The 27,278-nt window shown below is 40.0% G+C and overlaps 1 protein-coding gene across 7 annotated transcripts in view; it reads left to right on the top strand.

Moving 5' to 3' along the window:
* Positions 1 to 27,278, top strand: part of nek11 (NIMA-related kinase 11) — a 65,055-nt gene that overhangs the window by 26,551 nt on the left and 11,226 nt on the right. For 6 of the 7 annotated variants that reach the window (XM_037783577.1, XM_037783580.1, XM_037783581.1 and 3 more), the window contains 8 exons: positions 674 to 823; positions 1,303 to 1,381; positions 5,032 to 5,102; positions 6,511 to 6,630; positions 9,820 to 9,913; positions 10,085 to 10,202; positions 17,258 to 17,376; positions 26,881 to 26,941. In XM_037783577.1, coding sequence (XP_037639505.1) covers positions 674 to 823; positions 1,303 to 1,381; positions 5,032 to 5,102; positions 6,511 to 6,630; positions 9,820 to 9,913; positions 10,085 to 10,202; positions 17,258 to 17,376; positions 26,881 to 26,941 — 812 coding nt within the window. The remainder of the gene's footprint in view (positions 1 to 673; positions 824 to 1,302; positions 1,382 to 5,031; positions 5,103 to 6,510; positions 6,631 to 9,819; positions 9,914 to 10,084; positions 10,203 to 17,257; positions 17,377 to 26,880; positions 26,942 to 27,278) is intronic. The other variant, XM_037783576.1, reaches the window with a different exon arrangement.

The raw sequence follows: 27,278 nt of genomic DNA, 5'->3' as shown, positions 1-27,278 counted from the left end.
GTCAAATAGACCATAAAGCAGGGGATGCTTTAGGACGGAGCTACCTTGTGATTGACAGGTCGCTACCATGGCGTTTTCCGGTCTGGGAGTTGTCCGTGTTTTCGTCTTACAACTTGAACCCTTTCACAGTGTGTTTTCAGTTCATCAAAGTTAAATAAAACATTTTGGTTACCTAAAACTGTCTCATTCAGCGGAAAATAAAGTTTCCACTCACGTGAGGTGTTTTTTGCCTTTGTCGAAAAATAGTTTATGTTCTAAATGGGTTATGGAAATGCATATTAAATAGTTACAATAGTTTGCATATTTATAATATTTTTATTGTTCAACACAAACCGTTTCAGTAGAGACATTAAATATGACAATAGAATAGAAATAATTTAGTTTTACTTTTTGTACGGCTCTTTGTAGGCGGATGTTTTACTGGCGTCCGGTAGTCGCTTTCAGTCCAAAATGGCGGAAGAGTAGCTTTGCTGCTGGGCGCTGATGTTGCAATGGAACAAACAATTGACTTTCACTTCGTATCAATATATGTTGTTTGACGTGGTGGCAGAACGGAGCGACAGACTGGAGGTCTTGATGTTAAAAACAAACAAATAGACGAGGAAGCTTCTCTTTCCTTCAGATGTGTGGTCGTTGTACAGAACATTCATTTATATCTGTGTTTGTGTTTCAGGGCTCTGGGCTGCCTCCTCCATGAGATGTGCTCCCTGACTCACGCCTTCCAGGGTCCAAACTTCCTGTCTGTGGTGATGAAGATCGTGGAGGGAGAAACCCCGACGCTGCCCTCCAGCTACTCTGAGGACCTGAACTCTGTCATGCAGAGGTGAGGAGGAGACAACACGGACTTTACTGTGAAACCTCTGAGGGTTTGTCTCCTTTTAGTAAGACAACTCTGATGTATTAATATGCAAATAAGAAATAAATCCAAGTAATTACTGAGCTCAACACAGAGGAGGAAACGATAATTAAATAATGAAGTTCTCCTCAGAGGAAGCTCAGAACAGATGGGCTGAATCTAAACGTCGACCCTCTCACTTAGAGACTTCAGTCTCATGTTCAAGTTCACCGTCATGTCTGCCGGAGGATAAAATGCACTTCAGACGTATTTCTTTCATGGACATAAACGCAGGTTCTTGACCCTGTAACCCGTCTCAGTTAATTACTGCAGGTTTGTGCAGGTCTGCTGCTGCACACAAGACACAGATCCTGTTTGAAATGTTAAGAAAAATCCCTGATGATGATAAAAAAATTTCCCCAGATGTTGAAGTCTTCCTGACACTGATCTGTTGTTTTGTGAACCAGGATGCTGCAGAAACAACCAGCATCCAGACCGTCAGGTGCAGAACTTCTCAAGACCACATTCATGGAGGAAAACATGAAGGTTGGACACTTTAAACACGTAACACATGAATATGTTTCTGACCAGCTTTTACTCTAACAAACATCATGTTTTAGTTATTTAAAATTTCTGTGAGAAAAGAACTTCTAGAGCTGTTTACGTGTTGTTTCATGTCATTTAACAACGATAACCATTCAGAGACTTCAGCACAGCACTGAGTGTGCTCATCCAGAGTCCAGCTGTTTAACAGATGAGCTGACTGTGGAGAAACATCTGCTTCAGTTTAATCTCCAAACCACATGTGAAGAGCAATAGAAAAAAAACAAAGCTGCAGAAAATATGTTATATTTTTATTTATTTTTGTGTACATTTCTTTATGATGCATTTATAGTGTATTTTTATTATAATGTTACAATTTGGTCCAAAGCCAAGTTAACTCACAATTAGGGCTGTCAATCAATTTAAAATAGTTTTTATCTGTTCAAAATGTACCTTAAAGGGAGATTTATCAAGTATTTAATACTCTTATCAACATGAGAGTGGACAAATATGCTGCTTTATGCAAATCTATGTATATATTTATTATTGGAAATCAATTAACAACACAAAACAATGTCAAATATTGTCCAGAAACCCTCACAGGTACTGCATTTAGCATTAAAAATATGCTCAAATCATAACATGGCAAACTGCAGCCCAACAGGCAACAACAGCTGTCAGTGTGTCAGTGTGCTGACTTGACTATGACTTGCCCCAAACTGCATGTGATTATCAAAGTGGGCATGTCTGTAAAGGGGAGACTCGTGGGTACCCATAGAACCCATTTTCATTCACTGATCTGGAGGTCAGAGGTCAAGGGACCCCTTTGAAAATGGCCATGTTTTTCCTCGCCAAAATGTAGCGTAAGTTTGGAGCGTTATTAAACCTCCTTCATACCAACCTAGTATGACATGGTTGGTACCAATGGATTCATTAGGTTTTATAGTTGATGCCAGTATCTTCACTCTAGCTTTAAAACTGAGCCGCTACAACCTAAAAATTACAAGTTGTGTTAATGCATTAAATAAATTAGTGGCATTAAAACGAATTTGCGTTAACGCGTTATTATTGCGTTAACTTTGACAGCCCTGATAACAATCATAATCAATATCTGAAATGGATGAAACTGTAAAAGTAGAATTTCAGCTACTAACCAGATGCAGAGCTGAGCGGCCTATTGTCAGCCAAACACAAAATCAAACATGAGGATTTAATCCTCCGAACGCCAAGTAGTTACAGAACATTTTTCTCTCCAGTCACTGTGGCCTCATTTTTCACCGCAAGATATATATATTCATATAGTACAGCTCCGTGTAAACAGCCTGCAGTTCAGTCCGAGTTTCACAGAATTTTTATCACATGACTTTTGGTCTCAGCCCAGTTATTCATAGCTTCCCAGTTGAGGAGCGCAGAATTCCATTTTTTTTACAGGATCTGGTTTGTGCAAACGATTTATTTTTGGCGGAATTTTAAATGAGACATGTAGAAGTGATTTTGATGAAATATCACAATTTATGCTTGGATTTGGTTACGTTCCCTGACAGAAGCATTAGTCAAACATGACTCATTCAAGGACCCTCGGAAATTTGAAAATCCAATGATAATTTCTGTTTTTCTGGCTGTGATAAATGGTGTAATTTTGGTGATTTCTTTAAAAAGAAAAAATGGCTTTCAAACCCGCCGGCGTGTTGTGGGAGGGTTTGGACTGTAATTCATCTCCATTAACTACTGAGGGTTTTCATAAGGCAGTCGGGCCGTGAACATGTGACACAACGGCGTTCAATTAACACATGATGGATCTGAAGTGTGTGTTTAGTTAAACTCCTGGTGGCGCTGAAAGCAGGTGGACTGTGGATCTTGTTGTGTTCCATACAGCAGCATGTGTGTGTTCTGTTACTACATACATAAATGTACTGGCGGCTGCAGGCTGACCCATTTCACGCATCATGCACACACACGCACACACACACACACGCCTGTTACCCATTAAACCGTGGTATGAAATGATCCTCATCCATTCTCACACACACACATAGTAACAGATAAGGTGAGGAGTGTGTGTGTGCAGGATATTATTGTCATACAGTTTGTCATAAATCTCGGCTGAAGGCTGGATGCTCTTCCTGTGTGGATACGCGGGGCACCTGAAGAGAGATAACACATTTACAGACTTGGTTGCCATGGTTTCCGCTGAGATATCATTATGCTGATGGGATTCATTACTGCACCGCGGCACTATGGGATATCTTAGCAGAGAAGGTTCCAGCGTTTGGAAACCAGAGGAAGACGATTGGTCCGTTTAATGTCTCCAACTGATTTGATTTCATGTTTATATTTCATCATATATAAATTGAGGACCATAGTAGATAAAGGAACTCACAGAGCCGAGGTAGAGCAGAGCGACGCATAGCTTTAATATGTCTAGTTTTTTAAATGGATGATTGTATAAAAATATTTGACTGAAGTCGGAGCACACCTGCAGACTCTCCTTTGGTTACTTTCGCGATCTGTTCAGTCTGAGAGTACAGGTCCACTTTTCTTAAAGGGGGATAAGATGGAAGCTCTAGTCCTAAAAATGTTAGTGTAAATCTAGTTTTACTGAACTTTTACTTGTATTGATGTGCACAGAACTATCAGAGGATGAAGGGAAAAGTCAAATGACAGTCTTGGGTACATATAAATGACATATTTGGTGATTGGTCTCCTTTCTTTAATAATGACTGGTGCTGTCAAAGTTAACGCGTTAACGCAAATTTGTTTTAACGCCACTAATTTCTTAAGCACATTAATGCAACTTGTGATTTTTAGGTTGTAGGGGGCTCAGTTTTAAAGCTAGAGTGAAGATACTGCTATCATATGAAACTATGAAAGCAAAGGAATCTATCGGTACTAACCATGTCATACTAGCTTGTTGGAGGAGGCTAAATAACACTACAAATTTAAGCTTTAATCAGCGACTGTGAGTCTGAAAAAGAAAGTCTAAAAAAATGTTAGAAAAAAATGTCCGAAAAATGGTCAAAAAAAAAATCAAAAAAAGTCCGGACAAAAGACAGAGACATGCTCGAAAAATGGTAGAGAAAAAAAGTCTGCTAAAAAAACAGAAAAATGCTTGAAAAATATATCCCAAAAATGTCTGAAAAAAAGTCTGAAAAAAGTCCCCCAAAAAATGTCCAAGAAAAAGGCAGAAGGAAAGTCCGATACTGGTATCGTATGAATCTATAAAACCTTACCCAAGCAATCTATTGGTACCAACCAGGTCATACTAGCTTGTCAGGAAGGAGGTTAAATAACGCTCCAAACTTATGCTAAATTTTGGCGAGGAAAATCTGGCATGGCCATTTTCAAAGGGGTCCCTTGACCTCTGACCTCCAGATATGTGACTGTTTGAGGGTTTTTGTCTTAAAAAATTTCAGAAAAATGTCCAATAAAAAATTCTGAAAAAATATTTTGAAAAAGTCCCGAAAATTTCTGAAAAAATGTCAGAAAAATGTTCAAAAAAAGTCTGAAAAAATTATAATTCTAATAAATAATAATAATAATAATAATAATAATAATATATGATGTTATGTGATGAGGACATTGTTGGCTTCCCAGAGATGAACTTGATACAATTATTGAATAAACTTTATTAATAATCAGTTTCTCTTTTACAGAAAATGAAGGACAGGTTTGTGTTTGTGTCATCAGGAGGAGACGAAGATGCTCGAGTCATCGCCAAGAACATGTAAGACTCCTCCTCTTCCTCCTCCTCTTCCTCTTCCTCCTCTTATTCCTGTTTCGTCCTTTTTGTCTTCTGCTTTATTCTCCTCTTCCTCCTCTTCTTCCCCTCTCTTCTTCCCCTCCCTTCTTCCCCTCCCTTCTCATACTATACTCCTACTAATCCTAACTCTACCTCCTCATCTTTCTCCCTCCACTTTCATTCTTTCTTCATCACCACATCCTGTTCTTCCTCTTTCCTTTTATTCCTGGGTCACCTCCTCTTGTTTCCTTCTCTTCACATTGCTGTTTCTCCTCCTTCTCCTTCTCCTGCTTCCTTCTTTCCTTCTCCTCCTCTTCATCTTCTCTCATTTTCAGACTCTTTCTTCTTGCTGTTGCTCTTTTCTACCACCTCATCTTTCTCCTCCTACAACATCTCTCATTGCCCTTCCTCTTCCTCCCTTTTCTTCTCCTCCCCCTCCTCCCCTTCATCTTCCTCCTCTTCCTCCTGCTCCTATTTCTTCTCATCCTTGTCCTCCTCCTCTTCCTCCTCCTCCTTCATCTTCTTTCACCTCCTCCTCCTCCTCCTCCTCCTCCTCCTGCTCCTCCTCATGATCTTCCTCTTCCTCCTGCTCCTCTTACTTTTCCTCTTCCTCCTGCTCCTCCTGCTCTTCCTCCTCCTCCTATTCCTCTTCTTCCTCCTCTTCCTCCTACTTCTATTTCTCCTCGGCCTTCTCCTCTTCCTTCTCATCCTTCTTCATCTCCTTCCACCTCTTTTTCTTCCTCATCTTCCTCCTCCTCTTCTTCCTCCTCATCTTCCTCCTACTCATTTCCCCTCATCCTCCTCCTCCTTCATCTTCTTCCTCCTCCTCCTCCTCCTCCTCTTCATTATGCTTCTCTTCCTCAGCTGCTATAATTAGAAAACTGAGCTGTGTTCAAGTGTTAACCAGCTCTGTGTGTGTGTGTGTGTGTGTGTATGTGTGTGTGTGTAGACACACCGCTCGCTGTTGTTTCATCCACCTTCACTACACACACACACACACACGCACACACACACACACACACACACACAGAGGTGAGACAGCTCCGCTGTGTTGGCGGCGGCCATGTTGGCAGTTTAGTCATTAATTAACAGTGGTGGAAGTACTCAGATCCTTTACTACAGTTAATGTACTAGTACAACAACGTAAAAATACTCCATCACAAGTAAAACTGTTTAATCTTCAACAGTGTATTTTATAAGATTACTACATATTATGTCAATTATTATTTTGTTAAGTCACTAGTAATTATATCTGTCAGTTAAATGAAATGGAAATACTCATTAAAGTACAAATACCTCAAAATAGTACTGTGTGTGTGTGTGTGTGTGTGTGTGTGTGTGTGTGTGTGTGTGTGTGTGTGCGTGTGCGTGTGCGTGTGTGTGTGGTCTGCAGGCAGACAAAGGTTCACCTGCAGACGCTGATGGAGAGGTCAGAGGTCGACAAGATGACGCCCAGAGAGAGAATGAGGCTCCGGAAGCTGGAGGCTGCTGACGAGAAGGCAAAGAGACTCAGGTAACACACACACGTATACACACACATATACACACACATATACACACACGTATACACACACACACACACACACACACACACATATACATACACACAAACACCCACACACATATACATACATGCACACACACACACACACACATATACACACAGTCTCATGTCCACAGGGGCGTTTTTTATGGCGAGGGATCGTCTCACTTCCCAGCTTTGAACGCTTGATTGGCTGCCACTAATCACAAGGCTCCTGATTGGACGAACGCTTTCCCTCATGGGCTGCTGCTCCCAGCTTTGAAACCAGAACCAACATGGCGGCTCGTTTGGAAACTTTCTTCTCTTATGTCATGATAATAGTTCACCGTAATGAGTTTCTGAGAACATTTTATGTAGAAATAATCCGTGTTGATGAATCTGTCTTTATTCTGGATCCACAACGGTTAGTTTAAAGGTTTCTGGGGAGTTTCCAGAGGTGGCGACGCCCCTGATTTGCATAAAGTAGCCTAGACCTAAACTTTACGCAAATGAGGAACGGGCGACGTGACGCCCTGCCTCTCGAATTGCGCCGCCATGCTACCAGAATGCATTGCACGGCTGCTTACATACAGTAGACAATGAATGGGAAGCGTGGACAAGGACGCAGGCCGTGGACACGTACCATTACTCCTCCTCTTCCTCTTCCTCTTCCTCGTCCTCCTCTTCCTATTCTTCCTCTTCCTCCCCCTACTCCTCTTCCTCTTCTTCTTCTTCTTCTTCTTCTTCTTCCTCTCCCTCATCCTACCCCTCCTCTTCTTCTTCGTCCTGATGTTCCTCCTCTTCGTCCCCCTCCTCCCGCTCCTCTTTTTCCGTCCCTTCCTCTTTTTCTTCCTTATCCTCCCCCGCTTCTTCCTCCCCATCTTCTTCTTCTTCTTCCTCTTCCCCCCTCCTCCACGTCCTCCCCCTCTTCTTCTACTTCTCTTTTTCTTCCTCTTCCCCCTCCTCCATGTTCTCACCCTCCTCTTCTTCTTCTTCTTCTTCTTCTTCCTCTCCCTCATCCTACCCCTCCTCTTCTTCTTCGTCCTGATCTTCCTCCTCTTCATCCCCCTCCTCCCGCTCCTCTTTTTCCGTCCCTTCCTCTTTTTCTTCTTCCTCATCCTCCCCCACTTCTTCCTCCCCCTCTTCTTCTCCTTCTCTTTTTCTTCCTCTTCCCCTTCCTCCATGTTCTCACCCTCCTCTTCTTCTTCTTCCTCCTCCTCCACGTCCTCCCCTCCTCATTTTCTTCTTCTTCCTCTTCCTCCTCCCCCTCTTCCCCTCCTCTTCTTCTTCTTCTCCTCCTTTTCCTCCTTTCCCCCCTCTTCAACCTCCCCTCTTCCTCCTCTTCCCCTTCATCCTCCCCCTTCCTCTTCCTCTTGATCCTCCTCTTCCACTTACTCTTCCTGCTTTTCCCCTTTGTCCTTCCCCTCCTCTTCCTCTTGATCCTCTTGATCCTCTTCTTCCACTTCCTCTTTCTCTTTCTCCTCCTCCTCTTCCTCTGCTTCCTTTTCCTCATCCCTCTCTTCTTCGCCGTCCTCCTCCTCCTCTTCCTCCACCCATTAAACCATGGTGCTTTACGTATATTTTGATGCTAATACTTTTGTACTTTTACTCAAGTACCGTTGTGAATACTTGTACCAGAGTATTTCTAAATCAGTGAAGTGTCAGTGTGAAAGTGGTCGGATTGCCTCCTGAGAGCCGTCATGTTAATCGAGTTTCGTGGTGGCGAGCGGCCGTTAAACACGTTGGATTCTGGATAATGAAGTGTGACTCAGCTGTGACTCGTCAGAACGAGGCTGACGGAGCTGATTCAATCAGACACTGATCACATTAGAGGACGACAGCAGGACACAGTCTGTCTCTGCAGGACTTTATTTCCTGAACGTGTTCATTCAAACAGCTGGACAGACAGACTGACCTCAGACCAGTGGTTTACTGATGGCTCACAGAGAGAATCAAATACAGGACGTACAGGACGATTTCTAACATCACATCATCGTTTTCTGGCATCTCCAGATGTGAGGATGGAAGAACTTTAGGAACTCCGGCATCATTTTGAGGAGATTACTGACAGTTACTCCTGACACACAGCATCTCATGAGGTGTAGAAATAATAATAGATTATAGAGTAGGGCTGGGAAAAAAGTCATTCACCTATGTATCGCAATATTACGATTTTGAAATAGATTTTTTAATGTCAGAATCGATATATTTGCTTCATTTGAGTCTATGTGGAGGTAGAAGAAAGTGCTTTTATTGTTTTAGTCTGAGTGACGTGACGTCATATCCGTTCCATTATCCGCCAACCAAAACAAACTGCAGAAAGCAGAAACAAGAAAGTATAAAACATTGGAGTGTCTGCGTGGATACGACCTGCACCCTCCCATTTTAAATCCAAAGTGGTAAACACTACACATCCAGTAAAGCATGGAAACACTTTGGGAAAGCAGAGCTAGACATCACGGCTAAAGCTGCATGCTAAATCTGTCATGGACAGGAAACGTTATCATATTGTGGTAATGTGCGGTCAAGCCGGCCGTCACTCTCATCTCCGTGGTCAAATGGGCCGACGCTACAACTGTAGAGCACTTCTACACATTCTCCACCTACCGCCGGAGGTCTGACTGCAGGTCGAAGGTGGCAGCGAAGCTGGATCTGGGTCTGTACGCGGTGGGCTGGTCGCTGCTGGAGTTTCTGGTGAACCTGAAATTTTAATAAATAAACACACAAAACATATTTTCCCGAAATAATTCTGGATGTAGAAACATGAACAAAATATTCTCAATATATTACAAGAAGCTACAAGAAGCTGATAGTACTTTACTGCTAATACTTTAACTACATGTAGCTGATAATACTTGTACTATTACTAAAGTAGGATTTTAAATGCAGGACTTTTACCTGTAACAGAGTATTTCTACACTGTGGTATTACTACTTTTACTTCAGTACTTCTTCCACCTCTGGTCCGGGTGTCTCTCTGCACTGTTCGCCAACATGCTTTGGGGTAACCCCTGACTCCACAAAGTGAACGCTATTTTTTGGCGTTGATGTAAATTGCAGTATTTTTTCACCCGTCTACGAAGTAAATGTTATATAAAAGAAAGTACCAGGCGTGGAGGCTGGTGGGGAGTCGGTCGATATGACCACATGTGGACTCAGTTCTTGGTGTCTGTCTCTACAGGAAGCTGGCTGAGGAGAAATACGAGGAGATCCACAGCCGCCGGAGAGAACTGAGGAGCCGCCATTTTGAAAAAGTCAGCCTGGATGTTCTGAATGTAAGAACAGATTCATTCACTGAGTTTAACTCCAGTTTTATGGATTTAACCCACAGACAGATTTATGTTGAATTAATCCTCCGACAGGTTAATTAGTCCTGAAACCTTCAGTCACTTCTCTCTCCGCTGGGTTTCACTTAAAAACACTCAATCAGCTCTTTTTCCTCTAAGCAACAGGAGAGCCGAGAGGACGGAGCCTGTCAGCCAATCAGCATCCAGGACCACCGGTCACCAGGAGGGTCGCAGCCAATCCTGAAGCAGCATGAAGGCGAGATGTCTGAGCTGCACGGTGAGAAAAATCATAGATTCTATTTCCTGCATGATTACTGATGAAGTTCATTCAACACAGCAGTGGTGGAAAGTACATTTACTCAAATACTGTACTTACTGAAAAACTTCAATTAGATGCCAGGTAACTTTAACGCTGGGCAACTTTTGTCAATATGGACGTGTTACACATCGTTAGATCTGTTAGATTCTCCACAATTCAGTGGTTCAGTTAATTTTATGGAAACCATGAGCACCAAAGTATAATTCAATAAGATTTACCGGCATGGTAACAAGAGAGACGAGTGACTCCCTACCTTTACAACGTATAATAATAATAATAATACATTTTATTAAGTGGCGCCTTTCTGGACAACGGTTTGTATGATATTCCTCATTTTTCGTGAGTTCTCCTACGAATGTCCAGCAACATGTGTCAATTTCCGCTCGTTACATGCATACAGTCTTTTCAAAATAAACTTCCGTCTTCACAGAAAACTACTTAGTTAGGTTTAGGAGAAGATGGTGGTTTGAGTTAAAATAACTACTGAAGTGGTGAAACTTAAGTACGGAAGTTACGTGACAAATAAATCAATTTCTGGTTTCACACGGGACGTGAACAGCGATCACCTCGACAAAAGTCCTGTTATTAGACCCACCCATCCATCCCGACCTCCTCCCTACGCGGCGTTTGACGCTCTTTTTCCTGGTTCACCGTTACGTGGGTTAAATACTAGGACCGACAATCGATTAAAATATTTCATCGAGATTAATCGCACATTTTTATTTGTTCAAAATGTACCTTAAAGTGAGATTTGTCAAGTATTTAATACTCTTATCAACATGGAAGTGGACAAATATGCTGCTTTATGCAAACGTATGTACGTATATATTTATTATTATAAATCAATTAACAACACAAAACAATGACAGATATTGTCCAGAAACCCTCACAGGTACTGCATTTAGCATAAAATATATGCTCAAATCATAACATGGCAAACTGCAGCCCAACAGGCAACAACAGCTGTCAGTGTGTCAGTGTGCTGACTTGACTATGACTTGCCCCAAACTGCATGTGATTATCATAAAGTGGGCATGTCTGTAAAGGGGAGACTCGTGGGTACCCAGAGGACCCATTTTCATTTACATATCTGGAGGTCAGAGGTCAAGGGACCCCTTTGAAAATGGCCATGATTGTTTTTCCTCGCTAAAATTTAGCGTAAGTTTGGAGCGTTATTTAACCTCCTTCACTACAAGCTAGTATGACATGGTTGGTACCAATGGATTCCTTACGTTTTATAGTTTCATATGATACCAGTATCTCCACTAGCTTTAAAACTGAACCCGCCACAACATAAAAATCACATTACATTAATGTGTTAAAGAAATTAGTGGCGTTAGAATTCATTTGCGTTATTGCGTTAACTTTGACAGCACTAGTTCTTCTTGGACCCGGTCTTCTCTCCTCATCTGTTAAATCTACCCTCAGAAATAGGACTCACTATCAGTCATGGATTCATTCCTGTTTCTATTAGATGACTAACTTCTCTAAACTCAGCTACACAGCGTCTCCTCATTAACGTTAGATCATTGTGATCAGAACTTCTTGATGTTTGAGTGAAATCCTGAAGCTCTGATCGGTTCCTGACAGCAGCTCACCGGACCCTAAATTACACTTCAGGAATCTCATCAAACAGATTTCATAAACTCTGATAACTCTTCATCAGTTCGGCGGTAGGATGTGTTAATGTGGATTAATATTGCCCGTCGTGTTCTCTGTCACTGAAGCTCCTTGATTGAACCAAGAAGCCAGCGAGTTAAAAACTAATGAAATTTACAGTTGATCTGCAGCAGAAAAGCTCTCTGGAGATTTCTGAGTTCGAGCAACTTAATCAGGTGTTTATCTGTGAAATCCTCCAGGAGCTGTCGGGAATTAAAAAGGCCATAAGCCACAAATTTCATTAAAATTAATGTCAATTGTGACGGGTGGTTTAAATGAGAGAAAGAACTTGTGAACTTTTGGTATCGTTTTCTAATCCGTCATCCCACCTGGAATCTGGTAGAAATAAGTTTGGGGAACGAAATTTAGGTTTTTCTATTATTTTGTCCACCCTATTTATATCAATGATAACAGAAATACGTCCTGCAAAATGATCAACAAGTTGAATTAAATGTTTATAATGAAGTACCTTTAACTGACAAAGACCTCAAGTGGATGTTATTAGTAGAAAATACTCAAAGTACAAGTACCTCAAATGAGTATTTGAGTAAATGAACTTTAGCAGCTTCCTGTTCAAACTTTGTCTTGTCTAAATTTCATGTGTGATGCACAAAACATCTGTGTAATTAGATGAGAGTTTCTCGTGTTTCATTGGGGACCGATTATGAAATGAATCCTTTGAAGTTTGTTGAGACGTTAAATATGTGTGAAAAACTCACAGCTGGAGAACAAAAGTGAGCCCGACGCTCCTGCAGGGAAGTCCAAAATAAACTCATGTGTTGCACATAAACACTTTTTTATTAAACCATTATTGGACTGAAAACAGACACGTTTGAATTTTTCTGAGGTGTAATTTAGATTTTCTGCCGTGAGAGCTTTTAGTATCGAGGAGCCTTGAGGGCCATAAAACACAGAAAATATAGATTCACATGAAGAAAACAAAGTTAAGTTCATGTTCATGTGTTCATTTTTTGAGAAACGGCGTCCAGCCGTCAAACATTTGATGTTTATGTTTCAGAATTTGATGCAATCAGCTATCAGTCTGAAACTCTTTCTCCTACAAAATCACATTCCCATACAACTCATTTTTTTCAGATTACCTGTCTCATGCACTACTGTCAGGATATAGTGACCGTTTTATAAAAAAAAATGGTCCAATGCTCCATTTCCACCCACTGCAGCTTGAATGTCGCTCGATCCGTCACCTGCTCTGCGCGTCGCTCGTTGTAATACATCACTCGCGGCGGCCTTCCGTCGACTATCATCGCAAATGTATTTGTGATACGTCACAGACAAATGTAATCCGCAACAAAGCACGTTTCCCTCCAAACGTAATTGAGGATGCAGTCTTATTTGTTTGAGAAGGTAATTTGTGGGGCTGCAGTGAGACTGTGACTGTACAGTGTGCAGTGTCATGTTGGAGATGCAGCTGCAGGTTAAACTCTGCAGACGATCAGAGGCTTTGAGGGAAGCTTCAAATGAATTTAAAGTCGGAGGGAAACACTGACGGGCACTTTAGCTCATTACTGAGTTTATAGAAGTATGATTGCATCAAACTGCTCGGGGACACATGATGAAACCTGAGAGCAGACTTTCGACTGCCGCCGCCGCCGCCGCCACTCAGAGACAAAAGCTCAACTGAAAAATAAAACGTTTGGGGAGAAATTCAAATTTAAAGTCGTCATGCAAGAAATTGTTTTCATTGACTTTAATTTCACGTTTTCTCACACACAAAACACACACTTTCATTTGTGCTTCTATCCTTGTGAGGACACACGAATAACCTGAACCCTGACACAAAGCTTTAAGAAGAGGTGACGTCTGGACAAAATATCCTCACCTCCTGAAACATATCCTCAAGTTTCACTTTATAAAATTTCTCCAATTTCCAAAAACGTACTCACTTCCCACAATTGTTCTTACTTTTAATAAAAATGTCCTCAGTTTCCAAACGGAGAAATGTCCTTACGCCCCCAAAATGTCTTTACTTGTCAAAAATACCTTCACTGGGCGCCTGGGTTAGCTCAGTTGGTAGAGCGGGCACCCATGTAACAAGGCTTGGTCCTGACCGTGGCGGCCCGGGTTCGAATCTGGCCTGTGGCCCTTTCCGCATCCACTCTCTCTCTCCCCTCTTTCCAAGACTCTGTCCACTGTCCTCTCAATAAAAATGGAAAATGCCCCCAAAAAAATAACTTTAAAAAAAACAAAACAAATGCCTTCACTGTTCAACATGTCTGCCCTGTTCAATGTGTCCCTACATTATATAAATATCCTCACTTTCAATTAAAATGTACTCACTGTCAAACATGTCCTTACTCTACAATAATTTCCTGAAAAATGTCCATTTTTCAAAAATTACCTAACTTTGAAAGATGCCCTCACTCCCCAAAAATGTCTTCATTTTTACAAGAATGTCATCACTTTACTATAATTTACTATGTCCTCAATTTCCTAAAAATCTTCCCTAAAGATGTCCTAACTTTCCCAAAAACTTTCCTCCCTTGAAAAAAAATTCCAGACTTAATAAAATGTCCTCATTTCCCCAATTTGCCCAAAAGTGTCAAATTATACCAAAAATATCTTTAATTTTTCAAAATGTCCTCATTTTTCGAAATCCTCTTCATTTTCCAAAATTGTCCTAACTTTTCTAAAAATGTCCCAATTTTCTTTATATTTACTCTTCTGTTCATTTTTCCCTTTTATTTATTTATGTTTTTATTTTTATTATATATATATATATATCTATGTATAGATATATATATATATATATTTTTGATTTAAATTTATGTATATATTATCTTTATATTATGTAAAAAGAAATGTGTAAAGAAATGTATAAAGAAAAGAATACAGAAATAGATAAGTTTGGGGAAATAAATAAGGGGTTAAATGCAAAGAGAAAATCGTGCATAAATAAATAATAAAAAACATTAAAATAAGATAAATAAAAAATAAATGCAATAAATATTAATAAATTATTTATTATGAATTAATGATTACTAAAAATAAATACATCAATAAATAAAAGGGAAAATTAAACAGAAGAGTAAATAAATAAGGGAATTAATACAAAGATAAATAAATAAAGAAGCAAATTAAAGTATAAATATCAATTTATGTCACATTGTATCAATTAATTAGTGGTTACATTTATTTTTGATAATATTTTTGCTACATTTAATGACATTTATTCATTTATCGAGTCATTTATTTATTTATTGATTTATTTATTGATTTTGGCAGGTTCCGTCCTCCATATAAAACCACCTGCTGGTAATTTCCTTTATTAAATTAAATTAAATCCTTTTAAATTATATCATCTCGTGTCCACAGAGAGCCAGCTAGTTTCCTAATAAACTTTACTGAGCTTCATTTTGATGCCAACGTTTCAAACTAATTTTAGATCTCTGCCGTCAGACACTCAAGAGCTTTTTCATCTTTCTGCTCCTCAAACTGGTTTTCATCGTCCAGAAGCTTCGACACGACTCTGAACAAACAGACAGGAAACTCCTCCGAGACACAAACAGCTCAGATGTTTAAAAGCCTCGGTGGTCTCACTAAATATTTTCAGCTTCAGCAGAAACAGACACAACACACCTGAGCCTCCGTCACATGGTGCTACAGCTCAGCCAATCAGCTTCCACTGAATCAGCCTGAACTATGTTCATCCAAGATCTCGTTACACGCTCAATATGTGTTTAAAAAAAGGAGTACATTTTGAAGGGGATTTAAAAACTCTTTATTTATATTTATTCATAAACAGATGTGACCTGAGGAGGTTAAGAGGAACGCCATGTTAAAAAACATTCCCACCTGGTGTCTGACTTGTTTTGGTCTCTCTTTGTTCTTCATTCAGAGTTTTATTCAGCTCTGAATTCCCGTCTCGTCTGCTCCCAGAGTCCTGCCCGCTGTCTGATCCCAGCTGTGTGATTGGCTGATGGAGGAGGTAGAGACTCTGTCAGACCCTCAGAGAGCTACATGAATTAAACATGGAATAATCGTCCCGACAGAGCGCCTGTTAAAAGTGACAAATTAAATCCATCAAGACTGAAGGCTCTGGGAGTCATTTTCATCCATCGGCTCTTTATTTAATTTTATTTAACCTTCATTTTACCAGGAATATTCCCAGTGAGATTCAGAATCTCTTTTACCAGGGAGTCCTGGCCAAGACGGCTGCATGAAAAATCACAACGGCCATTTTTAAACCATTGATATTATTCTGGAGGCTATATAACATGATGGAAACAAGACAAAAGAGTATATGTCTGGACCCTGTCTGGTCAGTCTGGGAATTTGCGGCTAAATTGTTCTACAAATAGTCAGAGGTCATGTCTATAATGTTAAATCCAGTGGTACATGTCCACTAGGTCCAGCGAGGACACTAGGGGACGCTGCTCCACTCAACTGGCCGTTCAAGCGGTGACGTATCCTATCATTGACTGCACCTGATTGGTCCCTGGTTCTCTGCTCGCCTTTTCTGTCTAAACATTCCACCAAAATCTACTTCTGAAAACATTTTAAATGATAAATAGGCGATGCCACTGCTGATCCGGTTTCATTTTAGAACTAGAGCTCCTAGTTTCACAGCTTGGTTCAAGTTTTGTGAGCCGGACGCGTCGCGCTGGACGGGCTCATTTCCATAAAGTTGAGATGTTTCAACCTCTCCAACTCGCCACAACACTCCCAGCATGCACTGGGCGACTGCTTCTCCTGTTTTACATAGGAAATGAATGGAAGCAGCGAGGCGAAACTCTGCTGCTGGCTGGAGGAGGAGCCACCTCCCGCCAAAGCTCCAACTGCTGGGAAGCCGGATCTGGGTCTGTCTGCAGCGGGCTGGTCGCTGCCGGAGGCTCCGCTGAAGTGAGCTGAAGGAGTTTCTGATGAACCTGATTGATTTCGTCTGATTTTCATTTTGAAAGAGCAATGGCCAATGACGAAACTCCAACACTCAGCGGACTAATCGTGCAACTTCATCACTCAGTCAGTGACAGACTTTTGCGTTTGTAGAGCTGGCCTTCTGCGTCCAGCCAAAAACACAAAATGACGTGAATAAAAGAGGCGATTTCCTTTCACTCTGGCGCTCCTTTGACTCATTTAGCTTTGGCGCCACATTTTGATGTGCTATATTCATCCAATTTTAACGTTTTGTGTTGTAATTTATTCATTTATCTATTTATTTCATTTTCTGTTGTTGAGTGTAAATCAAGGCGTTTTAAATCTGATCTGGATTTTATCTGATGCCAGACACTTTAAATGAGCAGTTTAAATGTTTAAATTACATTACCCAGTTAAGAAGCTAGCTAAACAAACCATTATCTTACCTGAACCAAAGTGTTTTATCTGTGTGTGTTCAGATATCCCCGAGGACCCTCAGGCTGCAGAAGCTTATTACAACCAGGACGGATTTGATTCCTATTCAGAGGACGAAGAGACAACAACACCTGCGGAGACGCTTTACCTGTCTGACCCACAGGTGAGTCCGTCTGGTTCATTTTACTCATCAAGTGTTCCTTCATGTCCTTCTGAAGCTAAATAAACTCTTCAAAAAGCCTTTCAGATCAGCTGGAAAATGCATTGTGACAAAGCTGAAAACAGAAAACTGAATAACCATATAGACCATGATGCATTGCTGCAGATTAAACTATCCAACAGGATATAAAGGAGTAACATAGACATTACTGCAGCAGTGATATTAATCCAGAAATATCAGATATAATAGGTACTCCCAGGGAATATTTTACTGACACAGCAATACTTTAACTGGAGACTACTTTAAAGGGACTGTTTGTAACTTTTTAAGCGTATAAATGTAGCGGGTCGGGAGACATGCGCGCTCGCATATGCGCGTTTGCGTGTAGCCGCTGCCTCTCCTCCTCTGCCTGCTCGCCTTCACTCAGACAGCGTGCGCGTTCTCGCTCAGCTCGCTCCACCTCTAGATGTGAACGCGCGCTCACTCCACACTGCAGAAGAGTTAGTTTAGCTCTGAGAATATCTAGTGAATGTACAGTGGACGTTTGTGCAGAAATAACTGCTGCAGCTCCTCCAGACCAACAGAGGTTTCTCATGTCTTGTGAAGTGACGGAGCTCTGCAGAGAGAAACGTTGTCGTCTCGTTACCGACCGGGTGCCGGTGTCTCCCTGCTCTCTCCGCCCGCAGCCGGAGAGAGCAGGGAGACACGCTGGAGAGCCCCGCTGCCTCAGCCTGCACTGAGACAGGAAAAGCCAACACTAGGATCAGCAGTGATTCATGGAGAGACCTTCGTCTGGTCAGCTAACATTACTGCCAAGCAGCTGAAATATAGAGTGATATTGTGGTTTTAGCTGACGTGTGTCGCCTCACTGTTTTGAGCGATGCTCGTTCAGGTATATTTAGAGCGAGCAAGCGCAATTTAGATTTAGATTTCACGGCCACAGGATTTAGATTTCACGGCCACAGGTGTCGCTGTTAAGAAGCATTTCTGAAAGTTACAAATATTCCCTTTAAGTAAATTTAGCTGCACAATGAACACTTTTACTGGAGACTATTTTAAGTACATCTTACTGCACAATGAATACTTTTACTTTAAATGCTTTAACTATATTTAGCATCACAATGAATACTTTAAGTACTTTAACTATATATAGCAGCACAATGAATTTTTTAACTACTTAAAGTATATTTTGCTAATAATACTTCCATACTTTTACTTCAATAAGGTTTTGAATGCAGGAATTTGACTTGTAGTGGAGTACTATCACAGTGGGGTATTAGTACTTTTACTGCAGTAAAAGATCTGAGTACTTCTTCCACGACTGCCTAGTAAAGACACAATAGCGGTTTACTAGTTTTTACGCTCCATATATCCTGAACCTGATTAAAACCAGAATAAGACATAAAAGTGTGCACATGAAGATACTAATGACAAATAACATGACACAGAACAACTAATTAGATAATTAATTAATTCAATAAAATAATAATTATGTCCCTCCTTGGGCACCAACAAGTCCCTGTGATCCACTATTTTATTCATTCAGCACTGATTCTATCTATAATTATATCGTTATTTTATATACAATAATAAAAACATGTTGACCACAATGTGAGCAGAGAAACTGTGATCCGTGTTTCTGTGTTTACACTCGGCTCATCCTCGTTAACATCCAGTGTTCAAAAGGCCAACTATTATTATGTATAGCTCCCTAATTAGGGCAGAGTATAATGTGTGTGTGTGTGTGTGTGTGTGTCTGTGTGTGTGTGTGTGTGTGTGTGTGTGTTAGCCTTAGCTCGGATTAGCATGAAACACCCAGAGAGGATTCAGTGGGTGGAGGCTGAGCTTTGGTTTCATGTTTTAATGTGACGACAGTTCAGTTCGTGTTTGGGCTCAAATTAACATAATATGATTCTCACACTGAGCTAAGCCCCATAAGTCCTCTAATTAGAGACTTAACACACACACACACGCAAGGGCAGGCCGTCCTGACCTGCTGTTAACTAACGTGCACATTATTAGCAGCTTATTTGCTGTTGATGAAAATAAACCAAAAAGTGCATCTGTGCATTTATTTTACAGCTAACTGTTATCATTATATTAACTTAATTAAACCGTCCTGGTGTGTTTTTAGTTCACAAATCTGCGTGTCAGCAGATAAAATTAAGATGGGAAGAATAAAATCAAACAGTAAAAACATTAAGCGGGAAAAATAACACCTCATAAAAAAACATCGTAGCGGAGGAAATAATGGAGAGAAAAATATAACACACTATTGTTCGAGGTAAATATTGTACTTTTTACTGCACTACATTTATTAGATACCTCAAATTACTCTCCAGAGTCATTCAAGAATGTTATCAGCCAATAGATGTGATTAACATATCAATAAGACTTTAGTGATTCCCAGGAAATGCTACCCAGGAGTATATAAAGTAATACATATATAATATATAAAGTAGGGCTGTCAAAGTTAACACAATAATAACGCGTTACCGCAAATTGGTTTTAACGTCGCTAATTTTGTTAACGCATTAACGCAACTTTTGATTTTTAATTAACTTCTTAACCTCTCGGGCCCAACCGCTATTCGATCTTCCGAAGGTTGTAGCGGGCTCAAATTTTTAAAGCTAGAGTGAAGATACTACCATCCTATGAAACTAATGAATCCATTGGTACCAACCATGTCATGCTATCATGTCGGGAAGGAGGCTAAACAACGCTCCAAAGTTAGGTTTTATTTTGGTGAGGAAAAACTGTCAAGGCCATTTTCAAAGGGGTCCCTTGTCCTCTGACCTCAAGATATGTGAATGTGTGCGGGTCTTTGGCCAAAAAATGTCAGAAGTAAAGTCTGAAAATTGTCTGAAAAAAAGTCTGGAAAATGTTAGAGAAAGATATTCGAAAATAAAGTCTGAAAAATGTCCTAAAATGTTTGAAAAATGCACAAAAACAATCCGAAAAAAAAGTTAGAAAGATGTCCGAAAAATGTCCAAAAACACAGGCAGAAGAAAAGTCCGTTACTGGTATCGTATGAAACTAGAAAACCTAATGAATCCATTGGTACCAATCATGTCATACTAGCTTGTCAAGAAAGAAGTTAAATAACGCTCCAAACTTACGCTAAATTTTGTAGAGGAAAAACTGTCATGGCCATTTTCAAAGGGGTCCCCTTGACCTCTGACCTCAAGATATGTGAAAGTGTGAGGGTTTTTGTCCAAAAAATGTCAGAAAAAAAGTCTGGAAAAATAGTCTGAAAAAAAACCCTGACTTCCAGATGAAAATGGGTTCTATGGGTACCCACGAGTCTCCCCTTTACAGACATGCCCACTTTATGATAATCACATGCAGTTTGGGGCAAGTCATAGTCAAGTCAGCACACTGATGCACAGGGTACCCCTCTTGCGTTACTTTTGGAGCGTATCAATTCAGTCGGCTGATACTATTCAAAGCGGGTGGTTTTTCACTTTATCAAGATTAATTTTAGCAGCAGAGAAAATTCAGTTGGTCCCAATTCACCCAACACGCTCACACTTTCAAGCATATAGCAAAATGAGGAGTCGGATAGCAGCTCCGCATCCCAGGACGATTACAGCCAATTTATAACAGCAGACCAACCGAAGGGACGAGTCCAATATACCGTCTACAGAGAGAGAGAGCTTATGAGAGACCAGCAGCTGATGGTGGTGGTGTGTTTGGGGTTCAGAGAAAATAGGAGGCTGGGAGAGATTAAACCTATTTGTCACTGCTGATAGTGATGACAGAAAAAAGAGGAGAGAAGAAGAGAAGAAATGGAGCGAAGCTGGATAATTAGTGGAGCTGAGACAGAACAGACCAGCAGCTAACAGCCTGCAACACTCAGGCTTTATTTCTCTGCTCTGTTGGAAATTATTTATATCTGTGCCAACTTGAATCTTAGTACTGATATCAAACAGTACTTAAATAACCTTCATTTTATATTTAACAAAACTCTTCACATCATCAGTGTTGAATAGAGGAATTACACTAAATAAAATACAGTGTAGAGTTTGAACAGCGTCCTGATTTAGTTGTTAAACTATCTGATCAACCACCAAATATTTGATGCTCATTTTTCGGTATTTAATGCTACAGAAACATCTCAGATGTTTGATATCCGGCCCTGATTAATATCATTCAGTAGAGCTTTGTTATCTAGACGCTTCATATCTGATGGAGTAACTTGAAATCATAATATGAAATGACAGCAGAGAAACGGTAATAAAAGCCGTCACGTCTGATTTTGTTTCTGCACATTTCAGTTTCAATCTGATTCTTTTCTGTTGTCTCTGAAGTGTTTGTGTCGTTTGACTGAATTCTCATTAAAAACCTGCCTCCCAAAAATTAAGTTCCCATACGATGAAACTGCACTGTGAATTATGTTTCAAAGGAAACCGGATTAGCTTTGTTTTTGACGTATCACAAATACGTTTGTAATAATAGTCCGCGAAGGTCTGCGTAGGGAGGAGGTAGGGGCGGTGGATGGTTCAAACAAACACGCCGGAGACTGCTGTTCATGTCCCGCATGAAACTAAATCAACGTTCACTTATTTTTGTTAATGTCCATAACTTAATAACGTAACGTGTAGTAACTTGAATCCAAACCGTGATGTTTTTAACTAAACACAACCAAGTAGTTTGTTGCCAAATCAGTTTCTTTCTCAGCACCAAAATACTTTGTTCTCTTTTAATCCAACCTCTTTTGATAGAAAGAATTGTTGACAAGAATCAGTTAAAGCAGCAGCGGGTAGAAATGTGATATGATTAAAAAAAGTTATTATTATAAAACGGGTAAGGTGAGACAGGTAAAAAGCCGATTTGACTACAGCAGTTGTGATATGTTGAAATCAGAGCCATGATTCATCATTTTCACCATCTTACATTCATCATTCACAACACAAAATTACCATTTATCAATTAAGAAAAGTGGCCTCAAGGGTGGAAGTAACAAAAAATAATTGAAGAAAAGGGAAGTGATGAAAATGTAGCGATAAATTGTCATAAACATCTGATTTAGACCCGGGGCCCTGCAGTCCAAACGCATTGAGTTCCTCAAAAGCCTCTTAGTTCTGGGGGAAAGTTCCTGCGGTGGAAACGGGGCTAGATTACAGTCACATCAAATAAATAGCAAAGTCGTTACACAGTTATCACAAAAACATAGCAAGTATCAGAGGATTCATATCCGGAAGTGACTTGTGCCGAGTTCAGACGACACGATTATAGAGTCACAAATTCTTCGTGTTGGTCCCTGACCAATCCTAGCTCGCCGTCATCGGGAAGGTGGTGCTAGGGACTGACTTCCAGGAACAAGAATGTAAACAAACAATGGCGGCGTGTTTGATTCTGGCTGTGTGGAGCTCAAAAAACAAATAAAGAAAAAGCGATTGTCTTCTTTCGTCTGTTTCACAGTTCACAGACAAACATGTTTTGTCATAATCGGAGAAAGAACGCAAAACATTTGTCTGATATTTTTTCAAGACGATGTGTCTATAGTTGTCGTCCACTATGATACACGGGATAAATCAGTGGTCGCCTGTTTCTGTTCCCGACGCCCTACGTCTGTGAGGTCATGTAGTTTGGACCTGGCATTACAGAGACCAACTTGCTAAATGAACACATGACTTCCTGTGTTTGTCCTGAACGCTGGCCTTAGTCATTAATTCTGAAATGCAGAATATGCTGTAACTTTTTATCCAGGCTGCGTAAACACGGCTGACACACTGATCTGATGTGTGACTGTGTTGTTGGTACAGCAGCTATCTTTGGGTTTCCTTCACTGTCTCGCCTCCTACTGACCGTCTGTCCTCAGACCGCCACAGCCGATCAAACCAGCTGTCACACGTGTAGGAAGCAGGAAGTCCAGTTAGACCAGACGTCTGGTCGCATGCTGTTGGTCTGATATTTGAGTCACCGCTGGTTTGTATACAAACTTGATTTAGAACAAGACTCGGTCAAAACCGAGTATATGGCTGGACCGCATATGGTCAGTACGTGAATTTGTGGCTAAATTGTTACACAAATAGTCTGTGGTCATGTCTGTAACGTTTTGTGAACAGTTTATTCCACTTATATCTTAATGTTTGATTGAAAGACAACTTATAATGAAGCAAATGACATTCAGTAATAAGTAAATGACTAGTAAATGGTAACATTTATTTTTATCTGTTCAAAATGTACCTTAAAGGGAGAAGTATTTAATACTCTTATCAACATGGGAGTAGGCAAATAGGCTGCTTTATGCAAATGTTTATAGTAGGGCTGTCAAAGTTAACTTGTTAATAACGCCTGAACGCAAATTAGTTTTAACGCCACTAATTTCTTTAACACATTGATGCAACTTGTGATTTTTAGGTTGTAGCAGCTCAGTTTTAGAGCTAGAGTGGAGATACTGGTATCATATGAAACTAAAAAAAACCTAAAGAATCCATTGTTATTGATTTCCAGTAATTAATATATTCATACCAGGGCTGTCAAACAATTAAAATATTTAATCGTGATTAATCGCACATGTTTTATCTGTTCAAAATGTACCTTAAAGGGAGATTTGTCAAGTATTTAATACTCTTATCAACATGGGAGTTGACAAATATGCTGCTTTATGCAAATGTATGTATATATTTATCAATAGGAATCAATTAACAACACAAAACAATGACAAATATTGTCCAGAAACCCTCACAGGTACTGCATTTAGCATACAAAATATGTCCAAATCATAACATGGTAAACTGCAGCCCAACAGACAACAACAGCTGTCAGTGTGTCAGTGTGCTGACTTGACTATGACTTGCCCCAAACTGCATGTGATTATCATAAAGTGGATATGTCTGTAAAGGGGAGACTCGTGGGTACCCATAGAACCCATTTTCATTCACATATCTGGAGGTCAGAGGTCAAGGGACCCCTTTGAAAAACAGTTTTTCCTCGTCAAAATTTAGCGCAAGTTTGGAGCGTTATTTAACCTCCTTCACGACAAGCTAGCATGACATGGTTGGCACCAATGGATTCTTTAGGTTTTTTATTTTCATATGATACCAGAATCTTCACTCTAGCTTCAAAACTGAGCCATTACAACCTAAAAATCACAAGTTGCGTTAATGCGTTAAAGAAATTAGTGCCGTTAAAATGAATTTGTGTTAACGTGTTATTATCGCGTTAACTTTCACCCAATCTTTATCTTAAACACTTAACTTTCCTAATCTAAACCCAACTCTACCAGGAGTGGAACTAAAGATGTACGTGTTTCTTGAGAAAAATCGTCCCCAGTTACAGTAATGTGACTTCAGACTGTGACTGTATATAATATGAGCAGAAATGAAATGTTCCTGAGTGATGAACAGAAACACTTCCCCATCAGTTATTAGTGTCTGGAGAGCTGATGGCAGCAATGAAGAAGAGAGGGGAGAGCTTATTGTCATAGATAATGAAAAATAATATTTATTGTTGGTTCAGTAGTTGTGTGTGGAGCAGAGTGGTATAGAGAGCTAGTTGAGTCTCTCCTTCACACTGAACTCCCTGAAGACGTTAACATGGCAGCTGATACTCGCTGTGTTTCCATCACACACAGCATGCAGGGAGGCTTTCACACCCTGAAGCTGCTCTTCTGTCACACTAAAGCTTCTGATTCTGGATTTCAGTCATATTTAAATGTGAATTCATTATTTGTAGGTTGTAGGTTGTAGGTCTGTAGATTGATGTATGTGTTATACTATCAGTGCTGTGGTGGTGAAGTCAAACTAAATGTAGTTTCACTAAATTTGAAAGCACAGATGATTGGATTGATGATTCTCATGAGTCTGTCTGTAGGGACGTTTCTGGCCTATTGGTGCTCCAGGCCAAACATCCACCGGTGCCCCTGAGGAATCCGATTTATCGCCAAATAACTGAATAATATTTTACTTTACTTATCAGTGTCATGTCATCAATACAACAGTCGATTTTCCACCCAAATTTAGCTCAAATTTGAAGAAAATTTATGTTTCCTGTGGGACTGTACCATATTCATTTTCAGTAAACATCCCATCCTCCAAAAGATTGATTGGGTTAAAGAAATTGATGGCGTTAAAACAACTTTGCGTTAACGCGCTATTATATAATACAATCTATATGTTCTCATACATCGTTTATAGCTTTGCCTATGAAAACGAATGCACTGTAAGAGCGACAAACGCCGCAAAAAGCATAGGAGACCGCTGTTCATGTCCTGTGTGAAACCAGAAGTCAATGTTGATTTATTTGTAACGTAACTTCCGTACTCAAGTTACGCCACTTCAGTAGTTATTTTAACCCAAACCACCATCTTTTCCTAAACCTAACTAAGTTGTTTCCTGTGAAGACGGAAGTTTATTTTGAAAAGACTGTACGCATCTAAAGAGCAGAAATTGACACGTGTTCATCACACTCATAGGAAAACGCATGAAAAATGTGGAATAACTTTTCACAAGATATCATACAAACTGTTGTATGAGGATACGTTGGATGCATACATTAGTGCGTGTTTACGACCAAACTACCAAGATTTATCACCAAATAACTGAATAATATTTTACTTTACTTGTCAGTGTCATGTCATCAACACAACAGTCAATTTTCCACCCAAATTTAGCTCAAATTTGAACCGAATTTCCAGAAAATGGTCAAAATAATACATGAATATTTGTTTTATTTCTTGATTACTAAAAATGTTGATGTGTCAACACTTTTTTCCTGGACTTCCTTTTCTGCCACTCAATAAAAACAATAACAAAAGAGGGAGTTTGGTGAAGCAGCGAGGGATCGTGGGAGTTGTTGTCTTCATGTCAGTCAGCTTTTCCTGGTTAGGATTCCTTCAGTGTTCATTGTTCAGGAGGTTTTAACCGCAGAGGTCTCCTCCTCTCCAAAACAAACATAAAAACACTGAATAAAGCAGCTTCAAGTTAAAAGTCAGTGTTTCTCCGACGCTGTTCGGCGGACGCAGGACGTCCTGGAGGGGCTGCGAGCCGAGCTGCCGCTAACGTTTGCTCAGCTTGTTTCTCTGATAACTTCAGATCCAGACGTCCAATGAGTAAAATCCAGTTAAAAAAAAAACAAGATCTAAAAAGTGTGTTGCAAAAAAATTGGCTTAAAACTGGATAAAAAATGAATTCCTGACAGTTTCTGGCAGACAACCACAACGCTGACACATCCACAAAGAGGATATGGTGACGCCGTTGACAGGTGACCAAATGAAACGCACGGTTACCTCGATTAACATTACAGATTTCTCAGGTTTGGAAATAGTTGGAAACATTTGGGGACAATATAAAATCACAACTCAATATCATATATAACATAGGTTTAGTCGTTTTGAGACATTTAATGTGGAAAAGTTACATGTGATTTTTTTTGTTTCAAAAATTCAGTATTGAGGCAATTTACATCATTTATGATCATTAAAGGAACCATAAAAATAGATTATTGTTATTGTAGAGAATAATATCACACATAGTTGTTTTTTATTTCTGCCGTACTCAGGTCAGTGACTTGGAGGCCATGATGAAGCACATGCAGAAAGTTCTGGAAGAGGAGCTGAGTGGTGAGTACACATACACAGGGTATACTGTACACACTGGGGACATAAACATAGTACTTTGTAAACAAAATACAATACACTGTTTGTGAGCACCATGTGAAACACCATACTCAATTATTTCTCCTTATTTTCTACTGAAACTGGTTTTACTTTTCTTTTAAAGCAGAAAATATCGTCCAACACAAACAAACCAACTGATGTTTAATACACAGCTCAGTGCTGCTGCGAAGCAATAAACTGAAAACAATGAATCAGTTATTACTAAACGTACAGACGGCTGACTTTAAAACACAACTTTGATGTGAAAGTGAAGCAAACATCACAGCTCATTTTGTAACTC

This window comes from Sebastes umbrosus, chromosome 11 (assembly GCF_015220745.1).
Source record: "Sebastes umbrosus isolate fSebUmb1 chromosome 11, fSebUmb1.pri, whole genome shotgun sequence".
In the NCBI taxonomy this organism is placed as follows: domain Eukaryota; kingdom Metazoa; phylum Chordata; class Actinopteri; order Perciformes; family Sebastidae; genus Sebastes; species Sebastes umbrosus.
Note: the sequence above shows the minus strand (reverse complement) of the source record. Positions and strands in the feature narration are given on the sequence as shown.